Here is an 18,742-nt window from a genome sequence, read left to right on the forward strand (position 1 = left end):
GAGGTGGTGTATAAGCCAGGGCCAGAGATGTATGTGAGTGACACGCTCAGCAGGGCTACTGCATCAGGTACTCACACACGCTCCATGCATGAACAACACGCAGTGTGCAGCTTGCAAACAGAGCAAGTGGATGTTGAACACATCAACCAGGCTGACTACCTCAATGTTACGGACCAGCGCCTTATCAGACAGCACACAGACAGGGACGAGCAACTCCAGGCATTGAGGTCTGTGATTCTGATGGGCTGGCCCGACTGCAGGGAAGAAACTGCTTTAGCCGTCAGAGAATATTGGCCAGTCAAAGAGGAGCTCAGTGTTCAAAACGGAGTAATATTCAAGTGTCGGAGAGTCGTTATTCCCCGGTCTCTGCGCCCTGAGATGTTGGCGCACGTGCACAAGTCACATAGGAGGTGAGGCCTGTTACAGACAAGCACGTGACACACTGTATTGGCCAGGAATGCAGAGTGAAATCAAAGACGGTCAGTAAATGCACAGTCTGCAATGAATATGCCATTGAGCAACAGAGAGAGATGATGATGTCCCACGAGCTACCGATGCGCCCCTGGCAGATAGTAAGTCTAGATATCTTCCAGTACAGTGGCAAAGACTTTCTGCTGGTAGTCGATCATTACTCAGACTTTTGGGAGATTGACCTCCTCCCCGACTTCTCAGCAGAGACAACGATCAAACGCTGCAAGGCTCAGTTTGCCCGCTATGGCCAGCCAGATAGGGTAATTTCAGACAATGGACCCCAATTCTCCGGAGTTGAGTTCCCATCCTGCAGCAAATTTTGGGAATTCGAGCACGTCACTTCATCACCACGACACCCAAAAGCTAATGGGAAGGCGGGGTCCGCAGTAAAAATCGCAAAGAACCTCTGCAAAAAGGCTCTGCGAGAGGGCAAAGATGCCTGGAAAGCAATCCTGCAGTGGCGCAATACCCCGACAGAAGGCATGGATAGCAGCCCGGCACAGCGCCTCATGGCACGGCGCTTAAAAGCAGCTCTGCCAGTAGCCAGCACTCTTCTGGAGCCATGTGTGGTGACAGACGTGCTGGTGAAGCTACGTCACAAAAGACAGGTTTCCAAATTCATCTACGACAAATCAGCAAAAGACTTACCTGAGCTCAGGGTGGGTGAAACGGTGCGAATGAAGCCACTACCAGGGAACCGGACAGGCCTCTGGAGACTCAGATCCTGTGTACAGAAAGTGGCACCACGCTCCTACTTGGTCGAAGTGAATGGATCACTGTACCATCGTAACAGGGTTGACCTTCAGATTGCTGAGCCAGCACCTACTCAGAACCCTGATGGCCAAAGGGGTCGCATGACAAAAGACAGAACCCCAGCAAGTCACATGGGGCCTGAGGCACTGGGCAAAGAGCCAGGGGATCACAGGTCGCCACTCCCTCGCCCATCAATTCTCCCCTTAGACATTCAGGTGACATGCCTGTGTGGGAACCCGCAGTCCTCCCAGACAAGCCCCCTGTCTTTTCACGCTGCGGAAGAGAATATCAAAATGTGGTGTTACCTGAGAAAAAAATTATAATAATACTAAAATAAAAAATACTTAATGTTGGAAATTGTTACTAGGTTTGTTTTGTTAGTGAATTGACACCTCCTGTCCTATTTTATTAAATGGAAGATGTTATGGGTGTAAGATGGCACAGTGATGCCATCTGTTGGTAAATGTTCATTACTGCAACTCTTGTGTTTTACCAGGGTGCTTGCGATACCCGGATGTGTTGTGATGTACTGAACAAGACTGGTTAATCGCATCAATGCCTCTCTCTCGTTATTTAACATTCAAACAGCCATCCACTCCAAACGCTTGAACTGGATAGTGGGCATTCTTTAAAATTGTTGTACATCGGCTGTTGCTGAGATTTTAAAGGCTGGTTTCCTAGATTAGGCCTATAGTTCTGGACTAAAAAGGTACTTTGAATGGAGATTCTCCATTGACAATTGTTTTGAATTGGGGTTGATATCAGCAGGCAAGTCATTAATGGAAATAAATACATGGAGGCAGTGATAAGTGTCTTACTTTATAATTTATATCAGAATGGTAAAAAAAAAAGAAAAAAAAAAGGCACAGTAAAGCAACTGTTGTGGTGTTGTCAAGGCTCAATTATTCCATTGTTACAAGAGTCTGGGGCATTCATTTCTCCACTAAGAAAGCCAGTGTTCACTCATTTTGGCAACGAAGTGAAAACCTATCATTACATGGGCAACACTGATGTAGAAGAGATACAGATTGTCATTTGCCCATTAACTTGACAGGTCCAGGTTTTTACACTTAAATGAAACAAGAGCAACATTATAGTGCCGCCCAATGTGGGTGGCGTACAGTATGTGAACCTGGCATGAAATGTGTGGGTTGAGATGTTGACCAGACTGTCCAAGCAGATGGAAAGGAACCAAAACCTGACAGGAACAAAAGCCAGCACACATCAGGGCCCTTACAATGCCAGCCAGCAAAACATCAAAGAAAGATCGATACAGGCTTGTACCAACTGATCTCATTCAGTTGGCTGACAGAAATATGTATCATTGTCCTGTTGACCACCCAAAGCATGGCTTATAAGAAATAAAAAGCATTGTTTGACAGAATGTGCATTTCCATAGCCCTACCCAATATTGAGAGAGCATGCCATGGCCATGCCAATTGTTAATGCTACGGAGATATCACAAAACTAAATTGTATTTGTCACATGCTTCATAAAAACAGGTGTAGACTAACAGTGAAATGCTTACTTACGACCCTTCATAACATCGCAGAGGGAAAAATAACACGATGAATGAATACACAATGAATAAAGATGGCATTAGTTAGGTGATAACTTGGCTGTTATCAACTCAGCCAAGTGCAATATGTAATAAGAAGCCTTTCTCGGACTCCCTGAACGGTTTCCATAGGCTGTGGTTTTTTTAGACCAACTTTTTAACTCTATCATAAACAATAGTGTAGTATCATGAACCCCCTATTAAAAAGTAGGTAGTTTGCCTATTTATGCATATACAATAAGAGTTGACCTGTTTTGGGGAATCGTTTCTAGGTTAAATACATAATCATGAGAAGCATCAATGCTGCTTCGACAGTTTTGGTATGCTACCCAAATGATACACAATGTGGTTAAATGACTGGCCATTAAGAGTCAGACAATTCTAATATTTTGATGGTAATACACATAACCTTACAGCATTTTTTATTTTACATTACAAAACAAATGGAGAAAATGACAGTGAACACTTTCCTCTGTTACTCAGACCTCCCGCAGGAGGGCGCTCCACCCACACTGGATGCACAGGAGGACTGTTGAAATAAGGCAAGCGTTGCATAGCTCGACCACTGAACACCATTTCTGACCAGTCTGAGAAAACACATTAAATAAAAGGAATGTTGGGATGCATACATGTAAAATAACATTCACAACAGTCACATTGCTGATGGGATGATAAAATAAAGATAGGATGTGTGCAGTGAAAGGTGTTGTTTTACAGGGTCAGCCATAGTAATATGGTGCCTCTGGAGCACTCTAGGGTTAAGTGCCTTGTTCAAGGGCACAGACAGATTTTTCACCTTGTCGGCTCAGGTCTTCAAACCAGTGACCTTCCAGTTACTGGCCCAATGCTCAACCGCTTGGCTACCTGCTACCCTTGCAGTCAACTGTTGTGACCATGGCATGACTACCTACAGTACCATAACATACTGGCACAGTCCTATACAGATGCTACATTATCTCCTGATGAAGACAGCTTGTCTGTCAAAACGCTGGACAAATATGTTTGCATCTGAGCTCCTCGCCTTGAAGTGTTCCACTCCGCTGGCCAGCACCTCACCTAAAAAGGTGTGCGTTTCTTTCGCCTCCAGATCTAACCGCTTGGCTACCTGCTACCCTTGCGATCAACTGTTGTGACCATGGCATGACTACTTACAGTACCGAACATACTGGCACAGTCCTATACAGATGGGGGGGTATGTACAGTAGAAGTTGTCTCCAACCACAGGATCAGATATTATTAAATTACCTAATGACTAAGCTCATAATGAGGGTACTGCAATCTGACCCTAGACCATGCAACATGTACCTTGAGCCGAACAGAAACCGTTGATACAGTGACTTAAAAATCGGGGGAAGCCTTTTCTGTGGGTCAAACACACTTCCGGTCACACTTTGTTGATAAGCAACTGCTTGCGACGGTTACAGTTAGGTCTAAGTTAAGGGTTAAGGTTAGAGCGGCAGGTAGCCTAGCAGTTAAGAGCGTTGGACCAGTCGCTGGTTTGAATCCCCAAGCAGACTAGGTGAAAAATCTGTTGATGTGCCCTTGAGTAAGGCACTTAACCCTATTTGCTCCTGTATGTAGATCTGGATAAGAGCCTCTGCTAAATGACTAAAATATAATGTAATTGGTTAGGGCTAGCAGATCGTTAGCTGAAATGGAACTTAGTCTGTAGAACATATACAGATTGACTATCCAAATAAAATGTTACCACACTTCCTAGTTCCACTGCTCTGTAAACACTTTGCTGACCTCACCCTCCACCTGTTTCCTCCATGGTGACATACTGGAGGGGGGGGGGGGGGTTGTGAAATAGAAGTTTGAAATCTCTATGTGCTTTTTAGGGGGGAATGCCTAATCTTGTGATTAAGGGAAGTGACAGTGTTCCCACTGTGTTGAAGGTCAGTACAAGTACGGGTCAGGATAAAAACAGGTTTTTAATTTGTTGGGGAGGACTATGGAAAAAGATAAAAAAGCTGGAGCATTAGATCTGGTTAGATACAAATAGTTCAGTGTAAAAACAATACATTTTTAGAGTTAGACGTGATACAGAAGAATAGCATGTAACCACTACATCAGCTGAACTGAAAGAGGCTTACATGATTCTTTATGACACTATATGGCTTTTAAAGAGTGACAGCAATTATATACACAACAATATATTCTGAAATATATTATCCTGTTCTATTATCAGAATCTCAATTTTCTTCTCCGATTCAGTCAGCGCTAACTGTTTCCATATTTACCCCTTCAAATCTGTGCCACATTAAAGCTGTGAATCAATGAGCTCTCCAGTGAAGCCCTGAGATAGTCCTATGGTACTCTCAAAACAGTTTGTTATGATAGCTCAACCACATCAATCATAACAGCCCGTTTAAGGAATGACCTGGGGTGTACCTGTTTGCAGTTTTTAAATGTTTAAAAAAGTTTGGAACATGTCAGAGAATAATACTTCAACATTAAAGTAGGTCTGTATTCAACCACCCAAGTCTCGACCAGCGAGCCTCTGCTCTGGGATTGCTTGTTCTTCTCTGATGCACTCTTACTCTGTGAGCGTTGCTCCAGCCTTTTAGAGCTGGGGTCTAGCCTTTACTAACAAATCCAAGACTGAGGCCTTTTCAGAACAGAGCTGGACTCAAAACACCCATTGGTAACCTTGCAAAAAGGGCAGTTATGTATGTAGTTATTACATTGTAAAGATGAATTCAGCTCACTTTCCTCCAAAGTGAGGCTTCCCTCTCCTTTGAAAATAACTTGGAACAGCTGGTAAGAATAATAATACCATGTAAATTCTTGAAACATAAATGTACAACATTATAAGCTATACATTTGTCTGCATATTTAGCAAAATCATGAACATGGTTGTAATGACACAGCGTGGGACATTACAGCACCAGAAAGGGAAGGCCATATAAGTAACAAGAGTTGCCTGGCTGGTCTTAAAGGAATCACCTTTGGTGGCAATTGACCTCTAATGTTGTCTACTCCAAGTCCATTCAATAAAAAAGTATCTCTTCGATATTCATGCAGAATATACCTCACAAATGTGTTCTGTATAAGCCAATGATGTATCCACGGTCACTGTTTTGGAGTGCAAATATCTGGGTTGTTTTCATTAGGGCACACGGTAACAAACATTTTTAAATGTGTTGCAGAAAACAAAAATGTGTGTTATTTTTGGACAAGTCCAGGTAGTTTCAGTCCATTTCCCACTATTTGGTGCCTAATAAAACAGGGCCCTGCTTTGGTTACATCGGCCATAGAGTTACATTAACCAGTCAGATCCTGCGTCCTCTCACTGGCGTTTGGATAAACAGACTAGTGGACTGTATACTTCCAAGTGAAGATGGAAAACAGAGCACACACATATATTGCTTTGTAGGCTACATGAACCTTTCACACCAACTATTTTATGTAGTCCTTCTGTGGCCACTGTCTATACCAGAAATGTCAAAACATACCTGTCAGTTGTTCGAGAAAAAAAAAATATATATATAAATATTGTTTTCCTTTTGGTGGGGAAACATACTCAATATAGTTTAAAATTACTAAAACCAAATGGAAACGGTGTAGAAATGATAATGGAAGCTAGACAGTCCGGGAGGATTGACCTCAAAGACCAAATGCCGCCCCCAGAGCAAAATGAGTTTGACAACCTTGACCCATACTGAGATGACTCCGTACAAACAAACAAACTCCTCAATCTCACAAGCATTTCATTTCTGTCTCTCATTCTCTCCTAATCAGCATTCGACAACGATCGACTTTGCACATCATTTCATAGAAGAAAAAGGGGGAAAAGAACCACAAAGTTGGAGAGGAGAGGTCTCCATCTGGTTAGTCTGTTAATAAACATCTTGTGACCTTGTGACTAGGGATGTGATGGTCATGGAATTTTGGATAATGGTAATTGGCCAACCAAATTACCGCGGTCACCGTAATAAATGTTTGAATAGAAAAAAATATATTTTTTTTTTGGTAGATTTACATTTTCTCCTCTCCTCCAGACTGCATGTGCTGCCATAGAAATATAATGAATAGAACAGGCATCCCAATTCAAGTAAATTATGGCATAATGGGTGGAGTGGTGGCTATTGACAGTGTACCCATAGTTTAAAAGCAGGAAGTAATTTGTGCTGCGATTTGATTCAATCAACTCATATTACAAAAAAATACATTGCATGAGCTACATTAGTTAACATAATTTGAGTGAACATTCTACATTACCATGGAAATTATTACGTCACAATATCAGGCAGCCATTGCAAGTGTATCTACAAATTTACCAGTCAAATTACCAAGATTAGATTTTCCTAGACTGTTCTATTTCTGTGTGCTGATGCTGCTGCATTGTGGTTATTCAGCCAAATGTTTATTTTTTTAAATGGTTGTGACTGTCTTCATCGGTTACACGGTTATACTGTAATTGTGGCAGTCCTACCAGTTACCCTAAAAAAGACTAATTTAGCCAGGAGAGCCAAGACAACAACCAACCAACCATCCTTCTCTGGATGCGTGTCCAGCAATACAGACACATCTCCCCCCTTTCTCCTACCCCATACTAGTGGAGGCTGGAAGGAGGGAGACATTTGAGAATGGCCTCCAATTGAAAGTGACATCAGCCTCCACTGCCCAATCCTCTCTCCCGCTTTCCTCCTCTCTAGGCTCCCTCTCTCTGGACTCTCTCCTCAGACCAGCTCCTTGTCGGCCCTCCACAACTGTTCTTTGACCTCTGTGGGCAGTGTCTTGAACAGGTCCTCCTCCACCACCAGGCCGCTCCTCTTCAACTGCCTGCACTCCCCCAGCTCCACGGGCAGGCACTCCAGACGGTTACCCCGCAGCTCCAGCTGGGTCAGGCCCGTCAGCTCGCCGAAGCGCGATGGTAGAGTATGCAGGCAGTTGTTGCCCAGGTTCAGGGTGCGCAGCTTCTTGCACTGGAACAGCTCCGGCGGGAGCGACTCGATCTGACAGTGACAAGGAGGGAGATCAGAGTGAGGATGAATGTTGAAATAGGAGAGATGTTTCATTTGTCTGTTTTTGACTTCATAAAATATAATTGAATTGTATTTGTGCATAGGTTATGCATACTATAGTGTATGGTTTAAACAGGCATACTGTTTCTTGCTTTAGGCTGTGAAAGGTGCTTAAAGTTGAACTCCTCCCCAGTGAACAACTATGTTCTCAAGAACAGACTTGGCAAAAGAGAGAAGAAAGGAGAGTTCAGTACATACTGTTCCAACCGTAGCTACCCAATCGAAACACAGTCACACCAGCCCATAGGACTTTAAGCCAATCAGAAACAAACCTAGGCACTCTGCCCTAAAGAAGGGAGCCAATCGAGCCATAGAGGTACAGACATACAGTCACAGTCTTCGAGTACCATACATATTTGTATAATTACTTATGCTCACACCAACACCTGTTATTAATAGTTCAGTCATCTGTTGAGGCAACAGCACAATGAGTGCATTTTACATAGATGCTGTTAATTTAAGCCAAAATATAAATCAGAGTAAGCTGATTCACCGAACTTAAAATAGCCTTTCAAATTACAAATGCTTTTCTTAGCTTCAAAACAGTGAAGAAGGCAGCTGGAGCTATCCAGGCATTGTTCTTCAAGAGAAAAACAAAAACCTAGAACACTTTAGAACATTGGAGTACAGTGGTGAGCGTCGGGTCCTCGTTAGGGGCCCACCTGGGAATAACGTTTTACAAATTTCACAACTCATTTGGGTCGATAATGTACTAATGGCAAAGAGAAGACTCTGGAGAAGGGCGTAAAAACACAGAACACACCAGAGGGGTTCCTTGTAAACGGGGCTATTTTGAGCAGCATACCACCCTGTTTGTGGCCTATTCTCAGTATGGAACTACATATATGAGTGAGTGCAGTAAAACTAAAAAAACATAATAGTATTGTTTACTCAAACCATTGGATTCCTCACACAGCAGATGACCACCAGTACACAATAGGGAACATGTTGTATAACCTCCCAGAATTCCTTGTAAGGCCTTATTTTTCACACTAAACTTGATTCTTAAATGTATTGGATGAACGGTGTGTTCAGTTAATGAACTGGCTCAGCATTAGACAATGTCCACCAAAATCAAGCAAATTCATTGTAAGGAGACTGAAGTCAGCCTGTCTGTACAGGAAGTCACAATGGTCAGAGTGTCGTTGATGCAAAATGCACAAATCGGCCAATGCAAAAACACAAAATGGCCATTGCTATAGCGGAGTCACTTCACATGTACATGATTAAAATATATGAAATCCTATAATGTATTTACATATGATATTACACAAACTATATTTTACATGATACATTCCACTAAATTGTTACACTTTCATTTACAAGAGTTAGCCTACACTTACATTATTCTCGTCAGCACTCAGACAAGAATTCACATAAGTCAAAGTTCATGTTAATGATCTCAGACTCAGTCGGGAGTTTTGTGAATTGTTTGTAAGATTGCATCTCCCGGAGGTATTCTGTACAGGACACACTAAACCTTTTCCAGCCATCTGCTTAACGAAGATGAATTGCATCTAACAGGGTGGGGAATAGTACATATAAAACCAAAATAATACAGAATGAAAACAGTTTGCCATGAAAATCACCCCAGGGACAAACTCATTAGCATAATATAACTGCTTGTCAATACTTTTAGAACTCTGGCACATTGTCTCAGTTAACCAACTGTGTGTAGTAGGTCCAGCAGTTTCCCCTATTTTAACTCATTTGAAACATTATTAGCAGGATAGGCGATTACTTTTCAGAATATTGAACTATTCAAGTGACCAGTTTATCTCAATGGCACAGACTATGTAGACATTCCAGTCTACTACACAACTCTACAATAGGTACACAAGGTCATTAGGTCTCTATGTCTGACAAGTAGTATGGAGCTGCGGCTTGGAATATTGTTTCTTCATCCTATGTAATATATTCCCTGTGAATCTGATGTTTTTCCGGCCTTTATGGAAAATTTGCCATTAAAAGTCACTTAGTCAATATTTACCATATATTACTCTGAAAGTACCATGTTTTGCCCAATAGATGCTGCTGTTCCTGCTACACCATTTTATCAATTTTGATGGGCTCTTGAGTTTTTAAATGCATCGACTACAAAAAAAATAATTTGCAACCTTGGGTAGAAAACCAATAGCTTTTGCTCATGATGAAAATACATTGTGTGATCACTCCCAAGTCAAGACAGTCCTCCATGAAAGCAATTCAGTTTGTCCTTCTAGCAACCTAATGCTTCAAGCCAACTCTCCTTGAACAGTTTAACAAATGGCAGCTTTATGAGATGGCTATCCCGATGGTGCAAATTCCATATTTAGACTTTTCCTCCAAGCCCAAAACTGTGATGGAGGAATGGGCTAGTGACTAAAACTGTTGCGACAAACCTAATAAAATAATACAATTATGAACCACTGCAAGGCAGTCTGCAAGGCACTGCAAGGCAGTGATTAGTGACATTTACCATTAAATACAACACCATTACAAAAAAACTGTGGCCATGTCCTCATGCTCCTAGACCGTAGTGCTGCTTTTGACACCAATCGACCATGACATTCTTTTGGAGAGATTGGAAACCCAAATTGGTCTACAAGGACAAGTTCTGGGATGGTTTAGATCTTATCTGTCGGAAAGAAATCAGTTTGTCTCTGTGGATGGTTTATCCTCTGACAAATCAAATAAGTTTTGGTCTTCCTCAAGGTTCCGTTTTAGGAACACTATTGTTTTCACTATACATTTTACCTCTTGGTGATGTCATTCGAAACAATGTTAACTTTCACTGCTATGCGGATGATACACAGCTGAACATTTCAATGAAACATGGTGAAGCCCCAAAATGGCCCTCCCTGAAAGCCTGTGTTTCAGACATAAGGTTGATGGCGGCAAATGTTTTACTTTTAAAAACTCAGACAAAACAGAGATGCTCGTTCTAGGTCCCAAGAAACAAAGAGATCTTCTGTTGGATCTGACAATTAATCTTGATGGTTGTACAGTCGTCTCAAATAAAACTGAAGGACCTCGGCGTTACTATGGACCCTGATCTCTCTTTTGACGAACATATCAAAACTGTTTCAAGGACAGCTTTTTTCCATCTACGTGACATTGCAAAAATCAGGAACTTTCTGTCCAAAAATGATGCAGAAAAGTTCATCCATGCTTTTGTCACTTCTAGACAACTGCAATGCTCTACTTTGCACCTACCCGGATAAAGCACTAAAACTTTAGTTAGTGCTAAACACGGCTGCTAGAATCTTAACTAGAACCAAAAACGGATCATTTTAATCCAGTGCTAACCTCTATACTGGCTTCCTGTAAAGGCTAGGGCTGATTTAAAGGTTTACTGCTAACCTACAAAGCATTAAATGGGCTTGATCCTACCTATCCTCTCGGATTTGGTCCAGCCATACATACCTACACATATGCTACGTTCACAAGACGCAGGCCTCCTTATTGTCCCTAGAATTTCTAAACAAACAGCTGGAGGCAGGGCTTTCTCCTAAAGAGCAACATTTTTATGGAATGGTCTGCCTATCCATGCGAGAGACGCAGTCTCAGTCTCAACCTTTAAGTCTTTACTGAAGACTCATCTCTTCAGTAGGTCCTATGATTGAGTGTAGTCTGGCCCAGGGGTGTGAAGGTGAACGGAAAGGCACTGGAGCAACGAACCTCCCTTGCGGTCTCTGCCTGGCCAGTTCCCTTCTCTCCACTGGGATTCTCTGCCTCGGACCCTATTACGGGGGCTGAGTCACTGGCTTACTGGTGCTCTTCCATGCCGTCCCTAGGAGGGGTGAGTCACTTGAGTCACTGACGTGATCTTCCTGTCCGGGTTTGGCGCCCTACTCAGGTTTATGCCGTGGGAACGATCTTTGTGAGCTATACTCAGCCTGGTTTTAGGGTAATAAGTTGGTGGTTGAAGATATCCCTCTAGTGGTGTGGGGGCTGTGCTTTGGAAAAGTGGGTGGGGTTATATCCTGCCTGATAGGCCCGGTCCAGAGGTATCAGCAGATGGGGCCACAGTGTCTCCCGACCCCTCCTATCTCAGCCTCCAGTATTGATGCTGCAATAGTTTGTGTTGGGGGGGGGGGGGGTCAGGGGGCTCAGTCTTATGTCTGGAGTATTTCTCCCGTCTTATCCGGTGTCCTGTGTGAATTTAAGTATGCTCCCTCTAATTCTCCCTCTCTCCCCCAGAGGTCCTGAACCTTGGGACCGTGCCTCAGACACCGCCTGATGACTCGTTGCTGTCCCCAGTCCAGCTGGTCGTGCTGTTGCTCCAGTATCAACTGTTCTGGCTATGGAGCCCTGACCTGTTCACCGGACATGCCATTTTTGACTCAACCCCTCGACCCCTGAATGCTCGGCTATGAAAAGCCAGCTGACATTTACTCCTGAGGTGCTGACCTGTTGCACCCTCTACAACCACTGTGATGATGATAATAATAATAATTTGACCCTGCTGGTCATTATGAACGTTTGAACATCTTGGCCATGTACTGTCATAATCTCATCCCGGCACAGCCAGAAGAGGACTGGCCACCCCTCAGAGCCTGGTTCCTCTCTAGGATTCTTCCTAGGTTCCAGCCTTTCTAGGGAGTTTTTCTTAGCCACCGTGCTAAGATTTGCATTGCTTCCTATTTGGGGTTTTAGGCTGGGTTTCTGTATAGCACTGTGACATCGGCTGATGTAAAAAGGGATTTATAAATACATTTGATTGATTGAATGAACACCCATAGTAGCGTACTACATACTTAAACTGCATATACTAATTTCAGGGTTTGATCTAGTGGAAATCACTCGTCTTTTCCGACTCAAGTGTTTTACAACAGCTGATAAATTGATGCACTGTACCAAAATGAACGAATGGCAGGAGTCAACGCAATAGTGCATTAGATGACACATTCGAGTACTATTTTATAAATTGGACATACTATTTTTAAAAATTGCATAATATTTTGTGGCTAGTATGGAGTATGGGAGACTTTTATCTCCCTCACCAACTTCAAACATCTGCTATCTGAGCAGCTAACCGATCGCTGCCGCTGTACATAGTCTATCGGTAAATAGCCCACCCATTTTTACCTACCTCATCCCCATACTGTTTTTATTTATTTTTCTTTTCTGCTCTTTTGCACACCAATATCTCTACCTGTACATGACCATCTGATCATTTATCACTCCAGTGTTAATCTGCAAAATTGTAATTATTCGCCTACCTCCTCATGCCTTTTGCACACAATGTATATAGACTCTCCTTTTTTCTACTGTATTATTGACTTGTTAATTGTTTACTCCATGTGTAACTCTGTGTTGTCTGTTCACACTGCTATGCTTTATCTTGGCCAGCTCGCAGTTGCAAATGAGAACTTGTTCTCAACTAGCCTACCTGGTTAAAGAAAGGTGAAATAAAAAAATAAATAAAAACATTTGGACACTGCCACTGTATGTTTGGGTTGTTTACCATTAAAGACCATTAGAGACCATAACATTGAAGTCATTAGAACTGCTGGATTTACCAGGAATGGTCTAACTAATAGACCTTTTTTTTGAAGGGGATAAACCACACACAGAGGGGCTGTTTCCTGGACACAGATTAAGGATAAGAGAAGGACAAACTGAATTGCTTTCATGGATGACTGACTGGCTTGAATTGTGACCACATAAGCAAAAGCTATTGTGGTCCATGGGTGGCTTTTCACCATGTTATTGTTATTGGTCTCACTCATTGTTAGAAAGAATTATGGTCCAAATCGGATGTTAGGTACTATATTTATTGACGATTATATAAATCCAATAAGTTAAATTAGACAATTTGGGTGCAATCAATTAGCTTAATTTCACATAGATCAAATTATATTTCAACACAATGTTTCAGGAATGCCTAATCTTATCTGTTTAACTACAGACAATTTCAGCTCAATCTCAGATGGTGGGTTTCAAAATCCTCTTTCTTGTGCTTTGAGGTGGAACAACCCTAGGGCCATTAACCCCAACATAACAGTCTTCATAATGCTAACCCCTACCTTCCTGTTACCCAGTGTGACCTTTGACCCCATTCACATGTGAAAGAGGAAGGAAGAAAGAAGGGTGTTTCAAGAAAAATGTCTAAAATGTTCCTGTGACACACAGATAAAGGCCTTAACAAGTGTTTGGTGACCATTTGACCTGACCATGAAATAGCTAGATAGAGGAAAGAAGAAAGTTCTAGGTGTATAGCACAGGAGGCAGGTGGCACCTTAATTGGGGAGAAAGTGCTCGTGGTAATGGCTGAAGTGGAATACGTGAAATGGTATCAATTACATCAAACGTGGTTCCAATGTGTTTAATGCCATTCGCTCCATTTCAGCCATTATTACGAGCCGTTCTCTCCTCCGCAGCCGCCACTGGTGTTTAGCTAACATTTTCTCAGGGACACTCAAATACTAGATCTCTACTCACCCTGTTGGCCGTCACAGCAAAGTACTGCAGGTTCTGGAGGAAGCCCACATCGGCATGTATACTGGTCAGGTTGTTGTGACTCAGGTCCAGGAAGCGCAGTTTGCGGCAGTAGAAGAGCTGGCCCGGGATCTTCTCAATCTTGTTGCGGTTTAGGTAGAGCCTCTCCATGTTTGTCAAGGTGCCGATCTGGATGGGTATGTAGGCGATCTGGTTGTACCACAGCTTCAGGCTTACTAGCCGGTGCAGATGCTGGAAGCTGATGATCTCCTCGATGGTCTTGAGATTGTTGTCCTTCAGGTCGATCTCCTGCAGGTTGTGCAGGCTGAAGATAGAGTGCGGGATTCGTTCCAGGTCACAGCGCAACAGCTCCAGCTCTGTAAGGTTCATCATCTTCTTCAGGCTGTTGAGCACCATTAGCTTGGTGCCCTCGTTGTTAATGGACAGCTTTTGGAGGTGGACCCCGACGTCCGTCACCACCTGAGGCAGCTTGGTCAGGTTGCTCTTCAGACGGAGCACTTTGAGCCTCTTGAGCTCCCGTAGCCCGTCGATTACGATGAAGCGGTTGTTCTCTGCGCTCAGGTTCCCTGTGAGGTGCAGCTCACTCAGGTTCTTCAGGCTGTAGATCCACAGAGGGATCTCCTTGATGTCTGTGAACTTGATGTGGAGGGACTTCAGGTTCTCCCTCAGGAAGGCCAAAGCTGGGGCCTCGATTTTGGCTGGTGTGTGGTAGAGCCACATCTCTCTCAGGCTGACCAGCTGGGCAATGATGGGGGGGATAGTGACATCAGGGATGAGCTCCAGCTTGAGCACCTCCAGTTCTAGGAGGTCAAACACTGTGTCAGGGATTCCGCTAAGCATGAACAGGTGCAGCTCCAGTTTCTCCTGGGAGTTCTTGGTGATGCGTTGCCTCAGCTTGTCCAGCGTCCACTCGTTGTTGAGGTTCAGCTGACGCAGTTTGTTCTCACTCACCTCCGATAGGAAAACGGCAAACCGTTTGGAGTAGAGCGGGTCATACTGGTCAATCATGTGCAGCATGAAGGCAAAGTCATTCTTCACATCGGGTATGTCGCTGTAATGGCTCTCCTCACGGATCGACTCAAAAGAGTAGCGCTTGAGGGAACGGCTGAGCATCCAGCAGAGGGTGTACATGCAGATGAGACCGTAAATCCCCACCAGGCTGATATAGAAACAGGCCAGGATCTTGAAGAGGGTGGCCAGGGGGTGAGCACAGTGGTACATCCTATAGCCTGTCAGCTTCTCAATGTCCACCTTGCAGATCACACTGAACTTGATGTAGTGCACATAGTAGGCCGTGTAGCAGATGATCAGGATGAACTTGACGACTTTGATGATGGTCTGGCGGATGTAGAGCCGGTAAACGATGTCCCCTTCTTCAACGTGCATCCGGAACTTCTTCACCTTCTCAAACAGAGCTTTGGCCTGCTCGCCTTCCTTCTTGTCCAGGACGCCGGTGTCGGAGCGGTCCACTATGCCCTGTTCGATGCGGGACCTAGTCCTTTGGAGCATAGGAATGCTGGCCTCCACATCCTCGCTGACACAAGATGCCTTCTTGTCCACCAAACCGTTCATCTTCCCCAGGGGCTTGGGGTCGCTTTCCTCCACTACCGTCTCGGACAGAGCCCTGGTTGTCCAGGGCGAGTCAAAACACTTGAGCAGGATGGACACAAAGTGCTCTAATTTGGAGCTAGTCCGGGGGAACTTGAACCAGAAGTTACTGCAGGCCAGGAAGATGAGGGTGTGCAGTAGCACCAGGTAGGGGAAGTACTTGGCAAACCAGTGCAGCTTGTTCTCGTAGCAGACCGCGTCAATGTAGTTGTACTGGTGCCGATCCAGTTCGTACTTGATGCCTTTGGGCTCAGAGGCAAATGGGTCTGGGAAGCTCACATTGAGGTACTCACAGGACTTGTTGACCACCCACTTGCAGGGCAGGCAAATCATCTTGTCCTGGGTGACCTGCAGCGTGCCCCCGAACACTGCGATCATGAGCATGACGATGGAGATGTAGTCTGTGAAGACGTCCCACCATGGCTTCAGGATGCGGTACGCCGGCTGGGTGTCAACAAAGTACCGGAGCTCTGTGATGGGGATCATGATGGTTTACCTATGGAGAGGGAAAGAAGAGAGACTAAATGTAATACAAGACATTCACATTGCCACAAGTATATTTCAAAGTTCAATAGAGCAAAATATTTACAGGTTTTCTCCAACATGCTTTATCTTGAACTACAAACATAGCTCATCGAACCACAGAACCTGCTCATCAGATACTCGTGGGGAGACACGTCATGTCAGCGTGCGTTCAAAGAACTTATAAGCTTTCTTCAACCACTGATTTTTCAGCACAAGTGCAGACAGCTAAACAAACCCGACTGCCTGTGTGTGGTTACTTTATTCCAGTTCCAGTGAACTAAACCACAGACCTATGTATATTAAATGTGACTTCCTTTACAATGTTGTGAGTCAGCTAATCTCAGCACCCAGAACCAAATCAGTTACCTGTGCCTCAAACACAGACCATTCTTTACATTAAACTATATCTAATACAACAACTCCACAATTGCTTCAATTATTATATTTTCTCATCTGTAACCCAACATCTTATTTATATCAGAATGCAAAACCCTAGGAAGCTTATTATGGGAAATATGATCAGAACTCTGTACCCATTCCCAGATGACTAGGGGCATTATGTCTGTGGGTTGCCAGGTTGGTGCAGGGAAAGCAGTTATTATGTTTCCCAGCTATGGAGAGTCTGCTACTCATCAGGGACAACGCAGACATCCTGTGAGCAGACAGAACACCATGTGGCTCAGCGAATGCAGAGCAAGCTGGATACAGAGGGGCACAGAACGCATTAACACACTAAAGTTAGTAACATCTCTGAATCAATGTTCTGTGAAAAGACACCTCACAACAATGTGAAATCAAAGTAATAAAAAAGGACAACACATCATGTAGGAGGACTTGACATTGTAAGGAAGGAGAGCTTTCCTGAACTTTGACATTTAAAAGTCCATTATGAAAACAGTGACTCGCTGCAAGAGTGAACATGTTTCTTCTTGTTTACGTTCTGAAGAAACATTACTCAATGCGCAAGGTTTAATTATGGTATTCAATGGGGCAACAGCAAAATGTCACAGATTATAATAAAACCAAAGAGGAATCCATGATCATGGCTGCAAAGTTGTTTTGCCAGAAAAGGCATGGTGTTTAACCTGTTATGTCTAGCTCAGCATTAGTCTATCACCACCAGTGATCTCTGAGAAACAGGAAAACAACCCATTTATTAGGACATTGTTGGGGCCAGGAGTTTTTTCTGATCAAGTGATTTGACCAGGAAAAACTCTTGGCTGTAGTTATAGCCTATTACTAAGGACTTGCATTTTTTTCTGGTCAGGAAAACTTTCAGGCCTGAGAATTTACTACTACTTGCCAATTCCACGGTAACATATTTACGTTGAGACCATTGATTTAAAAAGTTAAACAAATTCTGTGACTGTGGAATTGCCCTACTACTACGGTGTATGGGGAAAACCACCCATTTAATAGGACATTCCTTGGGAGATGAACCAGTCAAGTACAAAGTCCTCTGCATCTGTACCGTTTCAGTGTTTCCCCTAGTATTTTTTTAAGCAGCGTTAGGGGCGTGGCCAATGGCACAGTTTTAGGGGCCCGCCTCTCGGCCGCAGAGATGACATTTTGGTGTTTTAAAGCAAATTTCCTGCAATTACACACATTTTGCCAAGGCTTATGCCCTGTGTTCAATGCTCCCTCTAAGCTGTGCGTGGGCGTGCATCTCCCCTGGGACTGCCGCACAGAAGAAATATCAGCCCGTGCAGAAAAGCACAAGATTGAACTTCACTCAACTTTAGAGTTTTCCCCGTTAGTTTTAACTATCAACGTTTCTTTACTGAGGGAATTGTGATAGAATCAACGCAATATTTAACCCCTTCCAAGGCAACATACCAAAACAAAAAATAACTATGCAAGAGATTTTGCGGTAGGCAGAACACATCGGGGTAGGATTCTATTGCATTGACAGGCACGACTCAGGCCTGTACTCTACACAGACCGGTGCACCATAACCAAATCAGAGCTGCATTAGGCCTACAGTGTATTCGGAAAGTGTTCAGACCTGGACTTTTTCCATATTTTGATACGTTACAGCCTTATTCTAAAATGTATTAAATAGTCCCCCCCCCAAAAAAAAAAAAATCTATACACAATACCCAATAATGACAAAGGAAAAACAAGTTGAGAAATGTAAATATTACATTCACGTAAGTATTCAGACCCTTTACTCAGTACTTTGTTGAAGAACCTTTGGCAGCGATTACAGCTTCATGTTTTCTAGGGTATTTTTTTTAATTTTACCTTTATTTAACTAGGCAAGTCAGTTTAGAACACATTCTTATTTCAATGACGGCCTAGTGGGTTAACTGCCTGTTCAGGGGCAGAACGACAGATTTGTACCTTGTCAGCT

General features: G+C 43.4%; 1 protein-coding gene across 1 annotated transcript in view; it reads right to left on the reverse strand.

Annotated features, from left to right (window-relative positions):
- Positions 1 to 2,030: 2,030 nt before the first annotated feature.
- Positions 2,031 to 18,742, reverse strand: part of LOC115115532 (volume-regulated anion channel subunit LRRC8A) — a 28,760-nt gene continuing 12,048 nt past the window's right edge. The window contains exons 2-3 of the mRNA XM_029644011.2: positions 14,239 to 16,360; positions 2,031 to 7,743 (exon numbers count right to left, since the gene is read on the reverse strand). Of these exons, the coding sequence (XP_029499871.1) occupies positions 7,468 to 7,743; positions 14,239 to 16,350 (2,388 nt within the window). The 5' untranslated portion in view covers positions 16,351 to 16,360 and the 3' untranslated portion in view covers positions 2,031 to 7,467. The remainder of the gene's footprint in view (positions 7,744 to 14,238; positions 16,361 to 18,742) is intronic.

The sequence above is a fragment of the Oncorhynchus nerka genome, linkage group LG4, assembly GCF_034236695.1.
Source record: "Oncorhynchus nerka isolate Pitt River linkage group LG4, Oner_Uvic_2.0, whole genome shotgun sequence".
In the NCBI taxonomy this organism is placed as follows: domain Eukaryota; kingdom Metazoa; phylum Chordata; class Actinopteri; order Salmoniformes; family Salmonidae; genus Oncorhynchus; species Oncorhynchus nerka.